This window comes from Harmonia axyridis, chromosome X (genome assembly GCF_914767665.1).
Source record: "Harmonia axyridis chromosome X, icHarAxyr1.1, whole genome shotgun sequence".
Classification (NCBI taxonomy): domain Eukaryota; kingdom Metazoa; phylum Arthropoda; class Insecta; order Coleoptera; family Coccinellidae; genus Harmonia; species Harmonia axyridis.
Genome location: NC_059508.1, coordinates 15955303 through 15974734, shown reverse-complemented (window position 1 = coordinate 15974734; position 19432 = coordinate 15955303). Strand labels below are relative to the sequence as shown.

Sequence of the window (19432 nt, the reverse complement as noted above, 5' to 3'; positions counted from 1 at the left end):
ATTCCATTTATTTTATCATATTTTATATATTTTATCAGTTAAACAATAACATTTGAGGAATCCACAGATTAGCCTTTTATCAGAATATGTGAAAATTTAATCGTTTAATAATTTCATTTATAATAATTGATCGTAGTTTGAAGACTATTCAGTTATTCTGATGAATTCAGTTCCTTCAATTATTCAAAAAATGTACCATGCCAAAGCTTAATTTAGTTTTTGTTACTTCAGTTTCTCACATAAAATACTAAAATCCTTTCTATATTGAATTAAGTTTTTCTGATTTACGTATAATTATCACAAATAAAACAATACAACTCTGTTAATTTGTGAACAAACTAAAAAACAAATTCATGATTGAAACGTTTGTTTTATATACATAGGACGTTATAGTTAGTGAAGTAAGAACATTATAATTCCAGTTCAGACAAAAATAATCACAGGAAGTTGGTTGTTACGATCAATTAATCATTCATCTATCCTCAGGAAAGTTTGTCCTATTTCCCTCTTTTGAGCTTTCCGAAAACTCAACTCAACTTCCGCTTCATATTCTTCAGGTGTATTTTCATTTATTATTTCCATTGAATCTACTGAAGGTTGGACTTTGTTTTGAAGAATGCATGAAACTGCTTTTCGTTTATTTCAAGATATACAAATGTTTAATACTGTTTTAATGTTCTTTTTAGCAACAATTTATCTGTTAATTCTGTCATTTTCGTTACAACAAATATTAATTTTGAGTACTGAAGTCTAATTTATTCAATTCATATAAAAGTTAACTAATCTGTGGATCATACTGTTGAATGTAAATTTTCAAAAATGAATGCATGAAAACCTTCTATGAATGATCGAAATATCCAGCAGGCAAAACCGATTTATTATCGTACTGGAAATTTGGATTCCAATTCGGATATTTTTAAAATACGTTAATCAACAATGATTGAAGTCATTCGAATTGCATTTTGAGATATGTGAAAAGGTTCATTCTCAATTTTAATTAGAACCTTAGAAAATCACATATTCCGAAATTATAAACAAACTTTCTCAGAGAAAACTAAGAAGTTAAATATGTTCATTAATTGTGCTGTAATTAAAGTTGATCATAGAAGTGTTTACTGAAACTTTTTTTAATTTTCGGTTGTGACTGATAAATCGAGAATACTCACCATAAAATAAGTTTTCAAACTTATAGATAAAACTCAACGAAAAACAATCAAAGTATCAATAACTTCGATAACATTTTTTTTTTCAGAACGAACATCAAAACGACATCAAGAAGACACCAAAACATACCTTTTCAAATCGGAAAATTCAGCTCACAGTGAAAAGCGAAGTGGAAATATGAGGAAAAGCGCGCGCTCTCGTAAAGTGAGAGGTGAAAACCGGCGCGGTGAAAATTGTGCGTGGAAAATTCGCTGCTCACGGCAGGATAGCTCGAGCTAGACTGAGGGCGCTATTCAAAGGTTTCAACGTTGGGGTTGGAGTTGGAGTTGCGCCTCCTTGGTCGCGAACTTCTTCGTCACTCTCCAAACTATATACATATTGGATTCGGCAAAACAAGTAGTTCCAGCCGTTTGGAGAGATGAGCAACTCTTGATTTGTCAAGTGGATATTTTGCGCTATGAAGAGTGTGTTTTTTTTTGAGCTATAGAACTTTAAATTGCAATAAAACAACGATGGATTATTCGATTGACATGAATTTTGTTTATCCGCAAGATAATCTTGTGGCATTACATTTTAACTATGATTTCTGGCATATGACCGCCACAGCTGGCTCGGATGTAGTCCAATCTGGACGTCCAATTTTCGATGACTTTTTCCAACATTTGTGGCCGTATATCGGCAATAACACGGCGAATGTTGTCTTCCGAATGGTCAAGGGTTTGTGGCTTATCCGCATAGACCAATGACTTTACATAGTTCCACAGAAAGTAGTCTAGCGGTGTTAAATCACCGCCAATTCACAGGTCCAAAAACGTGAAATTAGGAGGTCACCAAACGTGTCCTTCAATAAATCGATTGTGGCACGAGCTGTTTGACATGTTGCGCCGTCTTGTTGGAACCACAGCTCCTGGACATCATGGTTGTTCAATTCATGAATGAAAAAGTTAGTAATCATGGCTCTACACCGATCACCATTGACTGTAACAGTCAGTTTTCTGGATGTAACGGTGTTTCGACATACACTTGAGGATTAGCTTCACTCCAAATGCGGCAGTTTTGTTTGTTGACGTAGCCATTCAACCAGAAGTGCGCTTCATCGCTAAACAAAATAAAATGGACGTAGTGCGCGATACGTATTCCGCACAGAACCATTATTTTCGAAATAAAATTGCACTATTCGCAAGCGTTGTACAGGCGCGAGTCTATTCATGATGAATTGCCGAACTAAACTGAGAATAAATCACTTGACAGCTGTTGAATCGGTGAACATCTTGAACAGTAATGCCAACTCAAAGTTAGATACCTCGAAAAAAAACACCCGTTACAAAAGATGTTTTGAAATGGATTGGAAACATCAAGCGTTTTAGAATTCAAGTCGAGTGATTCGAAATTATGACTTTGCATAGTTGTTCTGGAGCTTTCCAAGAAGACTGCTAATTCGAGAGGAGCAGAATCGCTTCTAACTCAATTAAGAAACTGTGATTTTTTGCGGGTTTCTTTATTATTATTGGAAGCACTTATTTTGTACGTTTGACTCTAACTTAGTTAAGTGGCTTTGAATGTCTGCAGGTTTCTTTAGTCTGCTCGTAGTTCATGAAATATAAATTTAAATTTATGGGTGAAACCCTTTACTATCTTCTTTTGTTAATGATAAGTCAAGTCGTCATTCTGATAGTCAGGCTACAATCAAAGCATTGAGCTCACATATCATCGATTCTGAGATGGTATTGGAGTGCCGAAGAAAACTCAATGAACTAGGTCTTTGTAGTCTGGGTTCCCAGCCACTCGGGAATTAAAGAGAATGAAGAGGCCAATACACTTGCCAGAAAAGGAGCACAAACTCCTTTCATAGGCCCGGACCAATTCTTAACCAACTCCTTTTTCTTGGACGAAACCAGAATTGGTTCAGTTAGTCATAGTCAGCAACATAGAATTTGGAGAGGGTCAGGGTACCATGAAAGACAACCTTTCACCAGAGACGTCGTTTCATACCAAGCAGGATCAGTAATGATTTGGGGAGACATAATGCATAGTCGTCGTACGCAGCTTATTCCCATTCTAGATTAACCTCTCCGACATCAAATTGGAGCCAATTGGATGACAATGCTAGGACCCATCGCACGAGATGAGTGCAAAATGCACTAGACAGTGCGAATATTCAAAGATTACCGTGACCAGCAAATTCGCCAGACATGAATACCCCGAGCAATATCAAACAGAATTTATCCTCATAACACCTCGGGCCAACAATATCCGGAACAACATCGCAATGGATACCATTAACTCCCTTATTGTTCCAATGCACAGACAAGTCAACACTCTACTACAGAACAGGGGAGGACACACCGAATATTAATACATTTTTGATACCGCTTTGAAGTGGTTTTCTTCTTCATTTCTGTTCAGTTTCTGGTAATCATTGTATTATGTACTATTTTTTCGCTTGCATGATTTGTTTGTTCAGTTTAAATTGAATTCAGCTATTGCATTCGACAAACTTGAAAGGGGGTCCAAAAATTCTGGCAATGTGTATATAAGCAATTTAATTGTGAGTATATTTTAGCTTCTAAAGAAGCCCACATATTCAGCGAAACGTCAGGTTAACGATAATAAAAAACAACTGAGATCTTCATTGTCCTAGTACTCACTATAAATAGTCCTGTTTTATTTCATTTGTTAATGATCTTCCATAAAGCAAAGACCGAATCCATGACATATTCCCTCCATTATATTATATTCCTAATAGTTATTGCCGTCGAAAATTATACCACCCGAGGAAATAAATCAAATGAATGAATAAGTGATCCCTTGCATGAGTTTCCAAAAATTTCCCACGATCTTCGTTCGCATCAAACTTCCATCGATAAAAATCAACGGTTCTTCCAAACTCCTAATTGAAAAGACCCTCCTGTCTAACGATTTTGGGGGTAATGATGTGAGTTCAATCGATCTCGAATTTGATAGCGAATCATCTGAACGGAATACTGAATAGCTGCCGAACTACCTTCAGAATAAGCTTATCCAGTTCAAAAATAAATGCAATCAGACGAAACCAGAATTAGATTATTTGATTTGGATTGATATATTAACATTTGACCTCTGAGAACCTAATCTTGACAGAGTCGTCGCATCGGGTTAGAAAAATACCTGTTGACGAGGGAATTATCTACATGTTGAAAGGATAATTTCGGCAACCTAACTAGGGATTCAAATCCCGCACCAAAATATCAATCCCGCAAATCCGCGGGATGAAAATTATCAATCCCGCGGATCCGCAAGGATTCGGAATTGTTAACAATAACGTGTCTTTCAATAAATCGATTGTGGCACGAGCTGTGTGACATGTTGCGCCGTCTTGTTGGAACCTCAGCTCCTGGACATCATGGTTGTTCAATTCAGGAATGAAAAAGTTAGTAATCATGGCTCTATACCGATCATCATTGACTGTAACGTTCTGGCCATCATCGTTTTTGAAGAAGTACAGACCAATGATTCCACCAGCCCATAAAGCGCAACAAACAGTCAATTTTTCTGGATGTAACGGTGTTTCGACATACACTTGAGGATTAGCTTCACTCCAAATGCGGCAGTTTTGTTTGTTGACGTAGCCATTCAACCAGAAGTGCGCTTCATCGTTAAAAAAACTAAAATGGACGTAGTGCGCGATACGTATTCCGCACAGAACCATTATTTTCGAAATAAAATTGCACTATTTGCAAGCGTTTTTCAGACTTGAATCTATTCATGATGAATTGCCAAACTAAACCGAGAATGAATCACTTGACAGCTGTTTAATCGGTCGCCATTTCGAACAGTAAGGCCAACTTAAAGTTATATACCTCGAAAAAAAAAACACCCTTCAGTAGAAATCGTGAACCGGCTCCTTCGCCATTTTGTCGAGATTAAATTTTTATACGCTTTTTGTAGAAAGCCTCAAAACAATTTATGAGGCGGTATGAAATTCCGTCCATATTATTCCTCGTTGACTTCAACAGGAATTGCACCCTTGCATACCACATATACGTATATATACCTACATTTTGCTTCTAACATCATCGAGGCAGACTAGAATGACTTAAACTGCTTCTAGCAAATGGTTTCAGAATCTCGCTTCATCTTATTTAGCTTTCCCATGAGGATATATTGTTATTTTAACGATTTTTTTCATTCTTTTGTTGTTTCCCAACAAGTGGGAACACTTTTTCACCGTACTGACCAAGGCCGAAAGCCCGAAACAGGTGTCTATGGTTAGTACTTCTCTTTGAGGGATATGTCCACAAATATCGTCTTTGTTACCAATTACCCTCATTATTCCTTTCATATCAAATAACAACATACAAAGTTCCATACAAAATGTTGTGTTGATTGCTACAAAAGAATCATATCAAATTCAAGCAGTACATCGAAAAAAACCTTATTCTGCGCATCGCCAGAATCACAACAAATAAAAGAAACACAATATTGGCGGAACGTAGATCAATTAATCAAGTGTCAATACAGGTTGTGGAGCCACCCTGTAACAGTATGGATTTAATCATTCCAGACGACGGACCGCTACTGGCGTTAGAGAACTTATCGATTCCTTACTTGAAATGGGAAAACTTGTTTCAACTCTGGAGTGGACATATTTGACAATCGAACTCGATTTAATGAACAATGCAGATTCAGTTCTGGCGACCGGAGGGATCCCTGTGGGGCTAAGATCTGAAGAACTTGGCCAAACAATTAAGATTTCCAATCACAAATTTTCATTAGTCATACTCACTAGAAATGATCAAGAGGGTCTGAGAGATATTGATCTCAGCTTCGACCCTATAACCCCGATGGTATTAATTTGTCAAGAGGTTGATCACTTCAACAAATTAACTCCAAGAGAATACAGCATCTCTAGATCGCCATATGGTGATGAGAAGGTTGAAAATGTCATACAGAGTAACAGTAAGAGACACGTTGGAGTTAACTTATTGTTATTTTCTAATTTTTTAGTCAAAGACATTGTACAGATTCCTATTACTGAATTGCTCAATGGGAGCGTCTCAAAAACAATAAGATTCAGAGAATAAATCTTCAAGGACCCCCAATAGCCTTTGGGACACCCTGTACAATGTCTTTCATTGTAAAATAACAATAAAAAAACGCCAACGTGTCTCTTATCGTTACTCTGTCTGAAATTTCATTGTAAACAACTTTTGTAATAAAAAAAGTCACTCTTGATTATTACCCTGTATCTCAAAAACTAGTTATAGCAACGCCAATACTGTTTGACATTAAAAAAGTGTAATCGAGCTCACAATCAATCAGAAGCAACAACGTGTTAAAGATTCTGGGCAGTGTTTGAAGCTATTTAAGTGCAATAAACCTGAATTTTTGCGTCGATTTGTGACAATGGATGAAACATGGCTCCATCATTTCACTCCGGAGTCCAATCGACAGTCAGCTGAGTGGACTGCACACGACGAACTGAATTCAAAGCAAGGAAAAACACAACAGTCAGCTGACAAGGTTATGGCATCAGTATTCTGGGATGCGCATGGTATAATATTCATTGATTACCTCCAAAAAGGCCAAACCATCAACAGCGATTATTATATAGCGTTATTGGATTAAAGGATGAAATCGTTAAAAAACCTTTTTTTGAAGAAAAAAAGGTGCTGTTTCAATGACGCCGTGTCACAAATCAATGAAAACATTGGCAAAATTGCATGAATAGTATTCGCCAGATCTGCCCCCCAGCGACTTTTTCCTGTTCTCAGACCTCAGAAGAATGCTCGCTGGAAAGAAATTCAGCGCCAATGAAGAAGTAATCGCCGAAACTGAGGCCTATTTTGAAGCGAAAGACAAATCGTACTACAAAAATGGCATCAAAAAGTTGGAAGATCGCTAAAATCGCTGTATCGCCCTAGAAGGCAACTATGTTGAATAATAAAATCGAATTTTGACAGAAAAATGTGTTTTACTATTCAATTTCAATTGGCCCGTTACTTGAACTGAGCGTTTTCATTTCGAATAATGTTTGACTCACCCCGTATCTAACAATACTTTTTATTAAAAACAAGTCCAAAATTATCACCTTACCTGTTCCTTTGTGTAAATTAAGTTTACTATTATTGAGGCTTCATTTCTGGAAACACTGTTTATATCGTGTAAACAAAATTCGAAAGACTATTCGATATTCCAAACTCTCGATCTTCGAATTCTCTTCGTTTAATAAATTAGATAGAGGCTTCGTGGCCGCGAAATAAAATCGTTTTCAGCTTAGTGAATATTCAAGAACTCTTTTCGAAATCAAAGCAGCTCGACCACTAACGGAAATGTGAAATTGCACAAAGCTTCTTCAGTAACGAGCAATTTCCCATCTTTCCACCCGTAATTCGATTATATCAATGGAAGGATTCAGCTGTTTGAAAATTACTGGAGAGGGGAAATTAAGATCCTTGTAATTTCGTTTTATGACTATTCGATCAGTTAAGCTTGTCGTGTTCAATAGTCATAAGAAAACGATTAAATTCATCGCTGGAAATTTCGTGTTTAATACACCAATCTCATGCGTCGATATGTTCTAGAATATAGGGCTATTACCTTCCGACCAAGGTGGATATTTACAAAGGTTAATGTCTTAGTTGCCTTTCCTCCTCCTATCGTTCAAACCAATGACAAAAAGTTCAAAGGACCAGACTGTAGCCTAATGAAAAAATTGTCACCGGTTATTTTTTTGGAAATTTTCGTATGTTGTAGACTAAGACCTCCTGAATGAGAGAGTTTATAAGTCCAACTCCATCCTATTACTAGTTTACGAGATACAGTGTGTCGAAGTTGGAAAATATAATTTCTTTGAAGTAACTTATTTTCTTTTAGGAAATCATCTTTCATGTGCTGATAAAATATTGCTTTTTGAAGGGAAAAAAATACAGTTCAAGCAAAATCTTGGCTTGATGAAGAGTTTCCGGGGTCTACACCAGAAAAATCAACCATCATTGTAACTTTCGTGTTAATGATTCTAAGCAGTGTTTGAAGATGTTTAAGTGCAATAAACCAGAATTTTTGCGTCGATATGTGGCAATAGATGGAACATGGCTCCATCATTTTACTTCGGAGTTCAATTGACAGTCAGCTGAGTGGACTGCACACGATGAACAAAATTCAGAGCGAGGAAAACACAACAGTCAGCTGGCAAGGTTATGGCATCAGTATTCTGGGATGCGCGAGGTATAATATTCATTGATTACCTCCAAAAGGGCCAGACCATCAACAGCGATTATTATAAAGCGTTATCGGATCGTTTGAAGGGTGAAATCGTTAAAAACGGCCCCATTTGAAGAAAAAAAAGGTGCTGTTTCATCAAGACAATGCGCCGAGTCACAAATCAATCAAATCAATGGAAAATTGCATGAATTGGGCTTCGAATTGCTTCTGCATCCTCCGTATTCGCCAGATCTGGTCCTCAGCGACTTTTTCCTGTTCTCAGACCTCAGAAGAATGCCCGCTGTAGAAAAATTTAGCGCCAATGATGAAGTAATCGCAAAAACTGAGGCCTATTTTGAAACGAAAGACAAATCGTACTACAAAAATGGTATCGAAAAGTTGGAGGATCACTATAATCGCTGTATCGCCCTCGAAGACAACTATGTTGAATAACAAAACCGAATTTTGCCAGAAAATGTGTTTTACTATTATTTACTCGTAAGTCCATTCGGAGATTTAGACCCATCATTTTCTGGATTATTCTTCCTGACATCTCATCAGATATTCGGTGAAATATTCGTAAGATAAACGGAATAATAAAAAGTGGGAAGCGACGCGAAAGAAATGGACGATTGTACAAAATTTGCAGTGTTTTTCACCCCATAATATCGCTTCAAATAAACTTGTGGGAATGTTACAAACCGTATGAAGGATTAAAAGTCACAAAGCTAATCTAATAAGAAGATAATAGAGATTTTATGGCTTGTTGACGGAGACGCTGTCTACGAAGCCAGCATGCAATATATTTTAACGCTGCTCTCCTGAGTTATGTTTTCGCTCAGAATGAAAAATTGAAGACGTACAGGTGAATGGCAAGGTGTGTGTGAAACGAAAGATGGAAGGAAATATCACTTCATTTCGGGGGCGTATATTGTGGACTGGGAAATTTATTCAGAAAAAATTTCGGGCGCTAGCATTCATCCTCGGCCTCCATAGTCTTTGTCGATTAGTTCCGCGGAAGCCTAGAAAGTTACACTGGGGAACAGGCCTTGAAAAGAACGGTCCCTATGTCGGAGTAAAGTATTTGAAGCCTCCTTTCATCCCTGAGCTCGGAATATTATGATATACTTTTCGATGTATGCTCCTTTCTGATGAAAAATTCACAACGCAATCTTCGTGCATGATGGTTATAACCCACTGATACTAAGAATTTGGATTTTCCCCTTCCTCGATGGATGGTTGAGTTTTCATTATGCCATTTTCTTTTACACCATACTGAATTTTTAACCATTCAAAATGAAACCAAATTTTTTAATACGCTCGATTATTATCTTTCATCACGAAATATTCAAACCAGTCTGAATTCACTCGATAAATATAAATAAATAGAGGTATCTAGTAGATGAATTACGATATTTACCAAATATCAGACTAACTTTGAAAGATATTTGCTATTTCAAAATGTTTCTTCTGGTGAACATGCATTGAGTAAAAATGGGCCAATTGAAAAGTCCCCGGTCTGCTATAGTAAAACACATTTTTTTGGCAAAATTCGATTTTATTATTCAAAATAGTTGCCTTCGAGGGCGATACAGAGATTATAGCGGTCTTTCAACTCTTCGATGCCATTTTTGTAGTACGATTTGTCTTTCGCTTCAAATTAGGCCTCAGTTTCAGCGATTACTCCTTCATTGGCGGTGAATTTTTTCCAGCGAGCATCCTTCTGAGGTCTGAGAACAGGAAAAAGTCGCAGGGGGCCAGATCTGGCGAATACGGTGGATGCAGAAGCAATTCGAAGCCCAATTCATTCAATTTTGTCATTATTTTCATTGATTTGTGACATGGCGCATTCACTCGATGAAACAGCACCTTTTTTTCTTCAAATGGGAACTTTTTTCAATGATCTCATTCTTTAAACGATCCAATAACGCTATATAAAAATCGCTGTTCATGGTCTGGCCCTTTAAGAGGTAATCAATGAATATTATACCTTGCGCACCCCAGAATACTGATGCCATAACCTTGCCAGCTGACTGTTGTGTTTTTCCTCGCTTTGGATTCGTTCCAAATATCGATCAAATATACTGGGTGGTTCAAAAGTCATAAGGAATTGAAAATATTGGTGAATTAATTACCCACCCTGTATCTCGGCTATGGGGAAGATGAAAAATATCATATACAGGTTTTTTGGACTCGTCTAGTGTAACTCTAACTCAAGTTTAGCCATGTTCATTTACCAATGAAACACCCTGTATAGTTATATATGTGGTCTCTAAAGGCCCAATTTTGGCATGAATGAACGAGCCCTTATTTTCCTATTGCTCGTGTCAAATGAAATGTAAAACGACCATCTACATGAACGTATCACGGTTGGAAAATGGCCAATAGACACAACGCTATCTTTTCGCAATTTTAAACGTCTGGATAGCCATAGAACTAGGAAAATACGCTAAAACGTGCCGGTATTTTCGTGTACGACAAAAGAACGATTTCCGGATACAAAATAACAGTCGGAAAATGGCCCTAATCTCCATGATAGGGCTTAATCCCGTCGAGCCGTTCAAAGGCCTCCAGCTGAAAGTATTCTTATATTTATGGAAACATCAGATTTCCAGAGGAGCGTTAACTAAACCGGCACCAATCTCATTCAATCAAATGGTTTTTATCGGTGTTTCAGCGCTTGCTTTTTCACTCAATATACGTTGGGAAATTGGAATAGTCAAACGATATCTCTTCGGGCGCAACAACATCCTGGCATTTTTGAACAGACGTGGAAAGCTAGAGCCGCTTATCAACCAAGATGTCTTGAAAGATGTATCGTTCATGAGATATCCGTATATCCCATGGCGCGCATTTCTCTATCTTCTTGCCGAAATCCGTTGATGGACTTTGGCGAGAGACGTTGCGAGAGGCAACTCTTTCCTCAATAGGAATTCATTCAGCGCGCCTATGTGTGAAACGAAAATCCTCGATTGAAAATTTTCTTTAAAGTACAGAGACTTAGAGGAGAAGTCTTCAAGGACCCTCGATTTCCTCTTTCGAAGTAAGTAACAAAAGTAGCTACACTTACAAAGCAATATCTCACAAACTAATGGTCGGACTGCTGTCAAATTTTGACAAGTACCGTTTGAAGGTTGGAACTAACTAAAAATAATAATAATAATAATCATATGGCTTTGATACTAGCACCACCATCTGTACATCAGACTAAGGACTTTCCAATTGGCCTAATATCTTTTTTCGTTCTCGAGGTACAGGGAGTTCTGAAAAATTACTATTTCAAATATTTCGCTCAATCTTGGTTTCAGATCATAGATATTATCAAAATCATACAATCAGACAATGGAAATACCTTAAGTTTTACTTTTGCGCATGATCAACTCGACAGTGTACCTGGTGGGAATATCTACAGTCTGAACAGGACATCTAATCGAATTTTATCGATACCAGATAAGAATTGTAGAAGTTAGGACTGTTACAAGCGTTTGTGTACACACCGACAGACCGACATGGAACAAAAGTTGTTCAGAAAAATCAAAAAGCTTCCTCTACCTTTTGCTGAATAGAACTCGTCCAATATCCCTTATCCAATATCGCGTGAATATTTTTGCTCACACCGTATGTTTTTAACCCAAAAATTAACCATCCATATAGGATTATCGTTATATTGGAACAAAAGAGTGATTATCGATTTTACTCATTGTTCAGACTAAATGCTAGTAGACTTTCGATGATAGATTACCCATTTAATATATATACGTCTCATTTGGGGACAAAATTCTACAGAAACCGTGTCATGTGATGTTTTCCCAATCGATATAAGACCAATATTGTTTGGAAAGGTTAACAGTTCAACGACATACATTTATAGTAATGAATTATTCCACCATAATCAGTATAATAATGTTACGAGAAAAAATTGAAAAAGCTCACTCTCATAAACAGCTCTCTTCGTTTCGTTGTGGTGACATTTGAAACCTGAAAAAAAAACAACTATGAAATTGTATATAGGGTTTTTATTAAGGAAAATAATGTAGTTTATTGTAGCATGAACAGAAGCTTTAGAGCCTGTACGCGAAAATAAAATGATAAATAAATAAACTTCCTATGTAGCAATTCCTTCAATATAAATCTTGATAAACCTTCAAATCAAGTTGAAAGCAATATTTATGCAAAATTTTGATTGTTCTTTTAGCTATATCGATCAAGGAAGGAACCCCCAGTTATATACTAAGAATTGTATTGAAAAAGCACTGGCTAAAAAAGAACAATTGATGGCTACAAAAAATTCATAAATGAACCCTGATATTGAAAAATTCTTCATGAATCTGTTAGTAGCAAATATTCATCAGAGAAATTCTGAAAATATCTAAATGGAAAAGGAATTCTCGAGTATAAATAAAAAAAATCATCAAAGAATATTTTCAATGATGAAAGCAGAATGTTGGCTCATTCTGATTTCAATATACGTGGATGCTGCATTCTTTATTGCTAATTAACAAAATTATTGCTCATCTGTGAATTGCAAATTGAAACAAAGAGTATTTGAAACGCGCTCCTAAAAATAGAACTAGCAGATATATAGATGGAGTAGCCAATCCCGAACTCTAATTAGTTATATATGTATTCTAATACGAGTTAAAAAACATACGTTTGTTTTCCAGGAAAATTTAATTAACGACATATCCTAGCCTCCCTATGCATTGAGCTTTCTCACTGGACAAACTTGTTAGCAGAACTCAGAAAACTCGCATTGCATTCAATAGACTTTGTTCAAAAAAAAAAAAACTTTCGTGATTTTTCACGTATTCTGTCTGATACAATTATCTTCGTTGGAATTCATCACGTATTTGCACATGAAGTCCATGACCAACTGAATTTCCTGGAATTGCTGGATCCAGAATGCATACCATATATGGAGAATATAAAACGAAATAAATGATTCTGCGAACATCATTTGGACTAATTAAAAATTGTGAATAAAAACGATATTCTACTTCTGCTATTTTTATTTCCACGACAATAATTATTATTTTTTCATACGATGACTTCTTCAGGTGTGTATTACTGGACACTAGGTTTTTATTCATAATTCATAAAACTATAAGAAAAAATCTGTAGACAAATCAACAAGTAAAAGAAATACAGGTTTTTTTTTATATTGCGGCAGCCGATTCCAAAACAATGAATGACTTATTTAGTCTAACAGGGAATTACACAACTTATTTTTCTTAAGAACACTGCAAATTATTGTCAATATTCGCTTGATCGACTGTAATTCAAGATCCATAGTTATAGAGTATCTGATACTCCGTTAACATCTAACCTGTAAACTACCATATGTTGACGTGATGTAGTTAACAGATGCACAAAATATTCGGCAACAATAACAGCTCCGGTAAAAAAAAACGAATACGTATTCTATCTCAACAGACTTGTTCCAATTAAGGAGATCGAATTATAAATTTATTCAACCATGCTATCCAAACGTCAGAACTGACAGAAAACGATCCCATAAAATCTGATAGTTTATCGTTACACCAAGGTGCAAAGATTTTCATCGGTCTTCTTTATTCTGCGATATTTACGCACTGGTCATCTGCCATACACACATTGAACTGATTAAGCGAAGATGCATCTCGAGGAAGAGCTGCATTTGCCAGTCAGCAATAAATATCACATTTAATGGGGTGTTTGAAATGTCTCCACCTGATAGCTTCATAAGATGGAACTACTGTTCACACATTCCGTTTGAATTTATTGAAGTCTCATTCGGATTCTGTAACAATATGCTCGAGAAATGAATACTGGAAATGCTGGATAATGTTGTCAATTTTTCTCAGGTGAATGCTAACTGAACTGTTCATCTTCTGCGAATGACATGAGCATACAGATATTTATCGTTGATTTCTTTTTAGAAGCTCGACTTCTTTGTAACTCATTATATGGAATTTGCATATTTTTCAAACATTGTTGCTAAGCGTTTGTCATTGTTAGATTCCAGGAATTACCGCAAATTATAGATGATAACGAAGCTAGGAGCTTTTCGCTAATTATCGATATTGGTAGCGAGGGTTTAAGCTTCTCATCAAGTCTACTTGTCTCATAATATAGATTATAATGCTGCAATAGACCCAAGTATTATGTTCCTCTAATTACTTCTACCAAGAAGGAAACCCTTGTCCCTATCTACTTTGTAGTCCTTGATTAACTTGATCTTCTTAGTAACCTAAATTTAATTACAGATAAATAATAACCACCCAAGAAAGGTGCTATTGAAAATTTCTTTTCCAATTTATCCCAAACCAATTACGCAGGCCGTTCGATAAGCCATTGATTCAATCATTAAAAGTAAATTTTTCGGTAATTTTACATATAATATTAGGTCAATTGAAAAGTCCCCGGTCTGATGCTCAGATGGTGGTGCTAGTATTGAATCCATATGATTTTTAGTTGGTATCAACCTTCAAACGATACGTGTCAAAATTTGACATCAGTCCGACCATTAGTTTGTGAGATATTGCGTTGTGAGTGTAGCTACTTTTGTTATTCGAAAAAGATGGAAACGAATGAATTTCGTGTGCTGATAAAATATTGCTTTTTGAAGGGAAAAAATACAGTTGAAGCAAAATCTTGGGGGTCTGCACCAGGAAAATCATTAATTGGTATGCTAAGTTTAAACGTGGTGAAATGAGCACCGCTAAGTGCGAAGTTAGCACCAACCACTTCAAATGCCGATTCCCAAAAAATACAATGGTGCTTGTAAAACTTTACACTGCACTGATAGGCACTACTTGAGCACTAATTAGTGGTATAAGAATTTCTCCTCAATTCGAAAATGTGGGTGCTAAGTGCGAAGTTAGCACCAACCACTTCAAATGCCGATTTCCCAAAAAATACAATGGTGCGTGTAAAACTTTACACTGCACTTATAGGCACTAATTAAGCACTAAAGTCACAAAAGTTTGGTGGCAGACCTTAGATTCAGCACCCCTAAAAACACATAAAATCTAAGAGATCAAAACTACCCTAAAACTTTCCTGTGAGAAACACATATTGACTGGATTTCAAGTCGAACTAAATTTAACTCGAAGAGAAATGGTGTTTCAACTTAACAAGAGACCACTTTATTATAAAATTCACTGAAACTCCTTTTCCGAAGAAATATCCAATTGTAAAAAAGTTAATTTCTGGTGTAAATAATACTGATTTTAGGAATTCCGAGACTGCAAATTGTTTACATACGAAAAGGAGAAAAAAAAACGTTATGTATCAAAGTGAAAGAATAAGTCAGTACGTCCCTTTATCAACGTCGAAGTGTTTTCGTTAAATTCTAGACATTTTGTATTCGTTAATTTCAGGGCCAGGTTGTTCAAACGCACTTCCACCCTAAGTTAATTGAATGCCTTTCAATCCAGACAAGTCATTGATAGGAAAAAAGGAACTTCCTCTGCTTACGTTCCAGACGATGGATAGGGTGTTCTTTATACCCAGTGGTGATTTGTGGAGCAATGTTAACAGCAACCTGGTCATGGCTTACCTTCAAGGTCCGAACCCAACAAGCCCTCTCTAAACCTCTACTATATCAACAGAATATATAGCTTTTATTCCATTTACCCCAAACCGTTATTCTTTCAACTGGATTTCGGTTCTTCAGAAATGGATATTTATTTATTCTTTCGAATGATTGGAATGATTTATACAACATTAGTATCGGATTTAATGGAATTGGAAAAAACCCTGCAAGAGTCAAACCATAATTCACAATAATTTCACTTCGTTTTCTTACTTCACTCCTACAGCTCCCTCGGAGTGAAAAAAAACTCCCTAGAATATTAAAAAATTACTGTTATTTCAAAACATCCTCCAAAGTAACACCTTCCAATTGAGTCAAAAATTGAAAATGAACCTACAATCCACTCTGCTTCATAATTATTGATGAATATTGAACAATTAATGAATATCTGAGCTTCTCAACATCATTACATTAGTGTTACAACAATATAAAATTCATATGGACAAAAACGACAAGATCACCTATGCTTCAAGAAATGTTTTGGCGCACAAGTTTGGTAACTGAACTCCTTGTAAGGAAGATCCTATATAACCTTCAACGCTGGTATACATCCTTCGAAACAGTACCCTATAATGTAGAAGTTCAGTTCAGGATAACAGATCTAATAGCCTGTTATTGGAATCATTTTACAAGCCAGCTTGAGGTGTTCCTTAAGTTGAACTTCACTTAACATGTCTCAAGAACTAAACCTAACGCATGGAAAACATAAACGAAGCTGGTGTTGACAGTTCTCTTCATTATCGCAATGTTGTTCGATAGTTATTCTAGCATTCAAGGGGAAAGTACGCCTATAAAGACCAAATTTGTGGAATGAATAAAAGGATTTCTCATTACGGTAAAATAAGTATATTATTCCTGTTATAAAAAATGGGTGCCATGCAAGCTCACAATCGATCAAAAGCAACAACGTGTTAATGATTCTGAGCAGTGTTTGAAGCTGTTTAAGTGCAATAAACCTGCGTCGATATGTGACAATGGATGAAACATGGCTCCAACATTTCACTCCTGAGTCCAATCGACAGCCAGCTGAGTGGACTGCACACGATGAACCGAATCCAAAGCGAGAAAAAACAACAGTCAGCTGTCAAGGTTATGGCATCAGTATTCTGGGATGCGCAAGGTATAATATTCATTGATTACCTCCAAAAGGGCCAGACCATCAACAGCGATCATTATATAGCGTTATTGGGTCGTTTGAAGGATGAAATCTTCAAAAAACAGCCCAATATGAAGAAAAAAGGTGCTGTTTCATTAAGACAATGCGCCGTTTCACAAATCAATGAAAACAATGACAAAATTGCATGAGTTGGGATTCGAATTGATTCTGCATCCACCGTATTCGCCAGATCTGGCCTCCAGCGAGTTTTTCCTGTTCTCAGACCTCAGAAGAATGTTCGCTGGAAAGAAATTCAGCGCCAATGAAGAAGTAGTAGACCGGGGACTTTTCAATCGACCGAAGACGAAAGACCATTCAAAAAGTAGTCATATATTATGCAAGAAGAGAATAACAATATAAATACTCCATAAAAAAAAAATTAAATAGACGCACGCTGAATAACAACAGTTCTAAATAGCTTCTACTCCAGTTAGATACAATCATCTCCTCAAAGATTAAGAAAAAAAATGCCGACATATTATACCTCTTGAACACCTGGAGTAACACAATACGAGTTCAAAGCCAAAGATGTTATATTAATCAGTGAATTATTATACCGGGCTCTTTGTATATCGCTGAATCATTTCATCTGTTTCGTGTTTCGCTCCAGTCGATGGAGCTCGCAACACATTACCTCACTGATAGGATATTATGAGATATGCAGTCACAATAGAAGAAAGAACAAATCGTTCAAAATTGAGATCTACATGATTCTGTGCATTTTGTTTTTGATCGTTCGTTCATACATTATCCTCTTGAGTAGTTTATAATGAAAGAGTAGTGTGAATGGTGTTAAGGTTAGGATGTAATAGGTTAATTAGGAAAAACTTCATGAGCAGATGATGCTCAAACTGTATCAACCAAGCTACAAAATGAATTTCAATAGTCCGTCGAACGAACTATGAAATATTCGACAGAATATTAGAAGCACTGAAAATTCCAGAAAGATATACTAACTGACAAAGAGACTGCAACACCTAGAAGGAGCTGTTTAAGTTTTTTTATCGTCAAACATAGATAGTATAGCAAAGGAGTAAATTATTGAATTTGGAGAAAAAATCATGATGGTTTTTTCATGTAAACAATTTTTGTTACTTAAATATTATTACACAAACCAGCTATTCGAGAAGATCCAAAGTCGATTGAGTCGAGTTGTTGGTAAAATGCCTAGAACACGTGTACGCGGAATTTATCGCCAGCTAAGTGAATTTGAAAGAGGTCGAATAATTGCTCTACGGGAGGCAGGGTTGTCATTTCGAGAAGTCCTTGCTATACTATCTATGTTTCTCCAAAAAAAAATTAAATTCAAACAGCTCCTTCTGGGTGTTGCAGTTTCTTTGTCAGTTAGTATATTTGTCCATCATTTCTAAAAACTTCCTCTCCAAGATCCACCTTTCGCAATTCAATCTTCTCAACATTACTTGAGAATGTGTGGTAGCACCTTAGAAATATGAACATTCTTGTTGCATTTTTCAGGCAATTCCTAAATTGAATGGAAAAGGTACGCTTGGCGATAGTAATTGAATAAAAATTGGATAGCTACCAGTGAAATGATTCTGATTTGGGAAAATGGAAGCCATGTTTCCAGGGATAACCCAATGACATGCCTTGGACTTCATAGGAATACGTTCGAACATGTTTGGTATAATAAAACGCATAATCATAACTCGATCACGTATAAGATATCTACGCCCACGGATTTTGAAATGCCACATTTTTGTGTCAATTCATCGTTCATCATAGATATTTGTTATTATAACACTCGTGTATTGAATTCTTAACAAACAAGTTTTGGCAGCTGAAGAGAATTCATCAACAGCCCTTATGGCCTAGGAATGCTCTTTACATGCCAATACACTTCGATTTGCGGAGTGATTTCTGAAATACTGGAAGAAAATCATGAAGTAATAGCCATTGTAATACAAAATTTGCTACCTGACTTCCCCCGTCTGATAGTAAAAGAGGTTATCCCATTATCATCATAAAAGATGATGCAATTTCAACCTACACGAAGAAATCATAACGGGATAACAGCAGTTGGCTTCCTCTATGAATTTTATTCCCATGATATGCAGCACTTTCATGAAAGCCTGAAATACCACAGTTCCAATTTGGGTTTTACAATATAGCCTTTTTTGAATTGCCACGATAAGTTTACGGACAAGTAGAATAATGCAAATTGCATGCCAGTGCATTTTTATTTGATGCTGTACTTCGCAATAAAAAAATATTGAATGCTTTTAATGTGTGTCGTTACTTTGCTGTTCGTTCCTGAATGGCCCTCACAATTCTACATACTACTTTCCTTACAAAATCCTTACAGCGATATAGGAATTTGTCGTGAGTTGGAGAAT

The 19432-nt window shown here is 36.3% G+C and overlaps 1 protein-coding gene across 7 annotated transcripts in view; it reads right to left on the bottom strand.

Moving 5' to 3' along the window:
• The window catches only part of LOC123686530 (agrin-like), a 214939-nt gene that overhangs the window by 160270 nt on the left and 35237 nt on the right, over positions 1–19432 (bottom strand). For 4 of the 7 annotated variants that reach the window (XM_045626737.1, XM_045626738.1, XM_045626740.1 and 1 more), the window contains exon 2: positions 12280–12324. In XM_045626737.1, the coding sequence (XP_045482693.1) occupies positions 12280–12324 (45 nt within the window). Of the gene's footprint in view, positions 1–1293; positions 1442–7239; positions 7450–12279; positions 12325–19432 lie in introns of those variants that run through there. The other 3 variants (XM_045626743.1, XM_045626742.1, XM_045626741.1) reach the window with 3 other exon arrangements.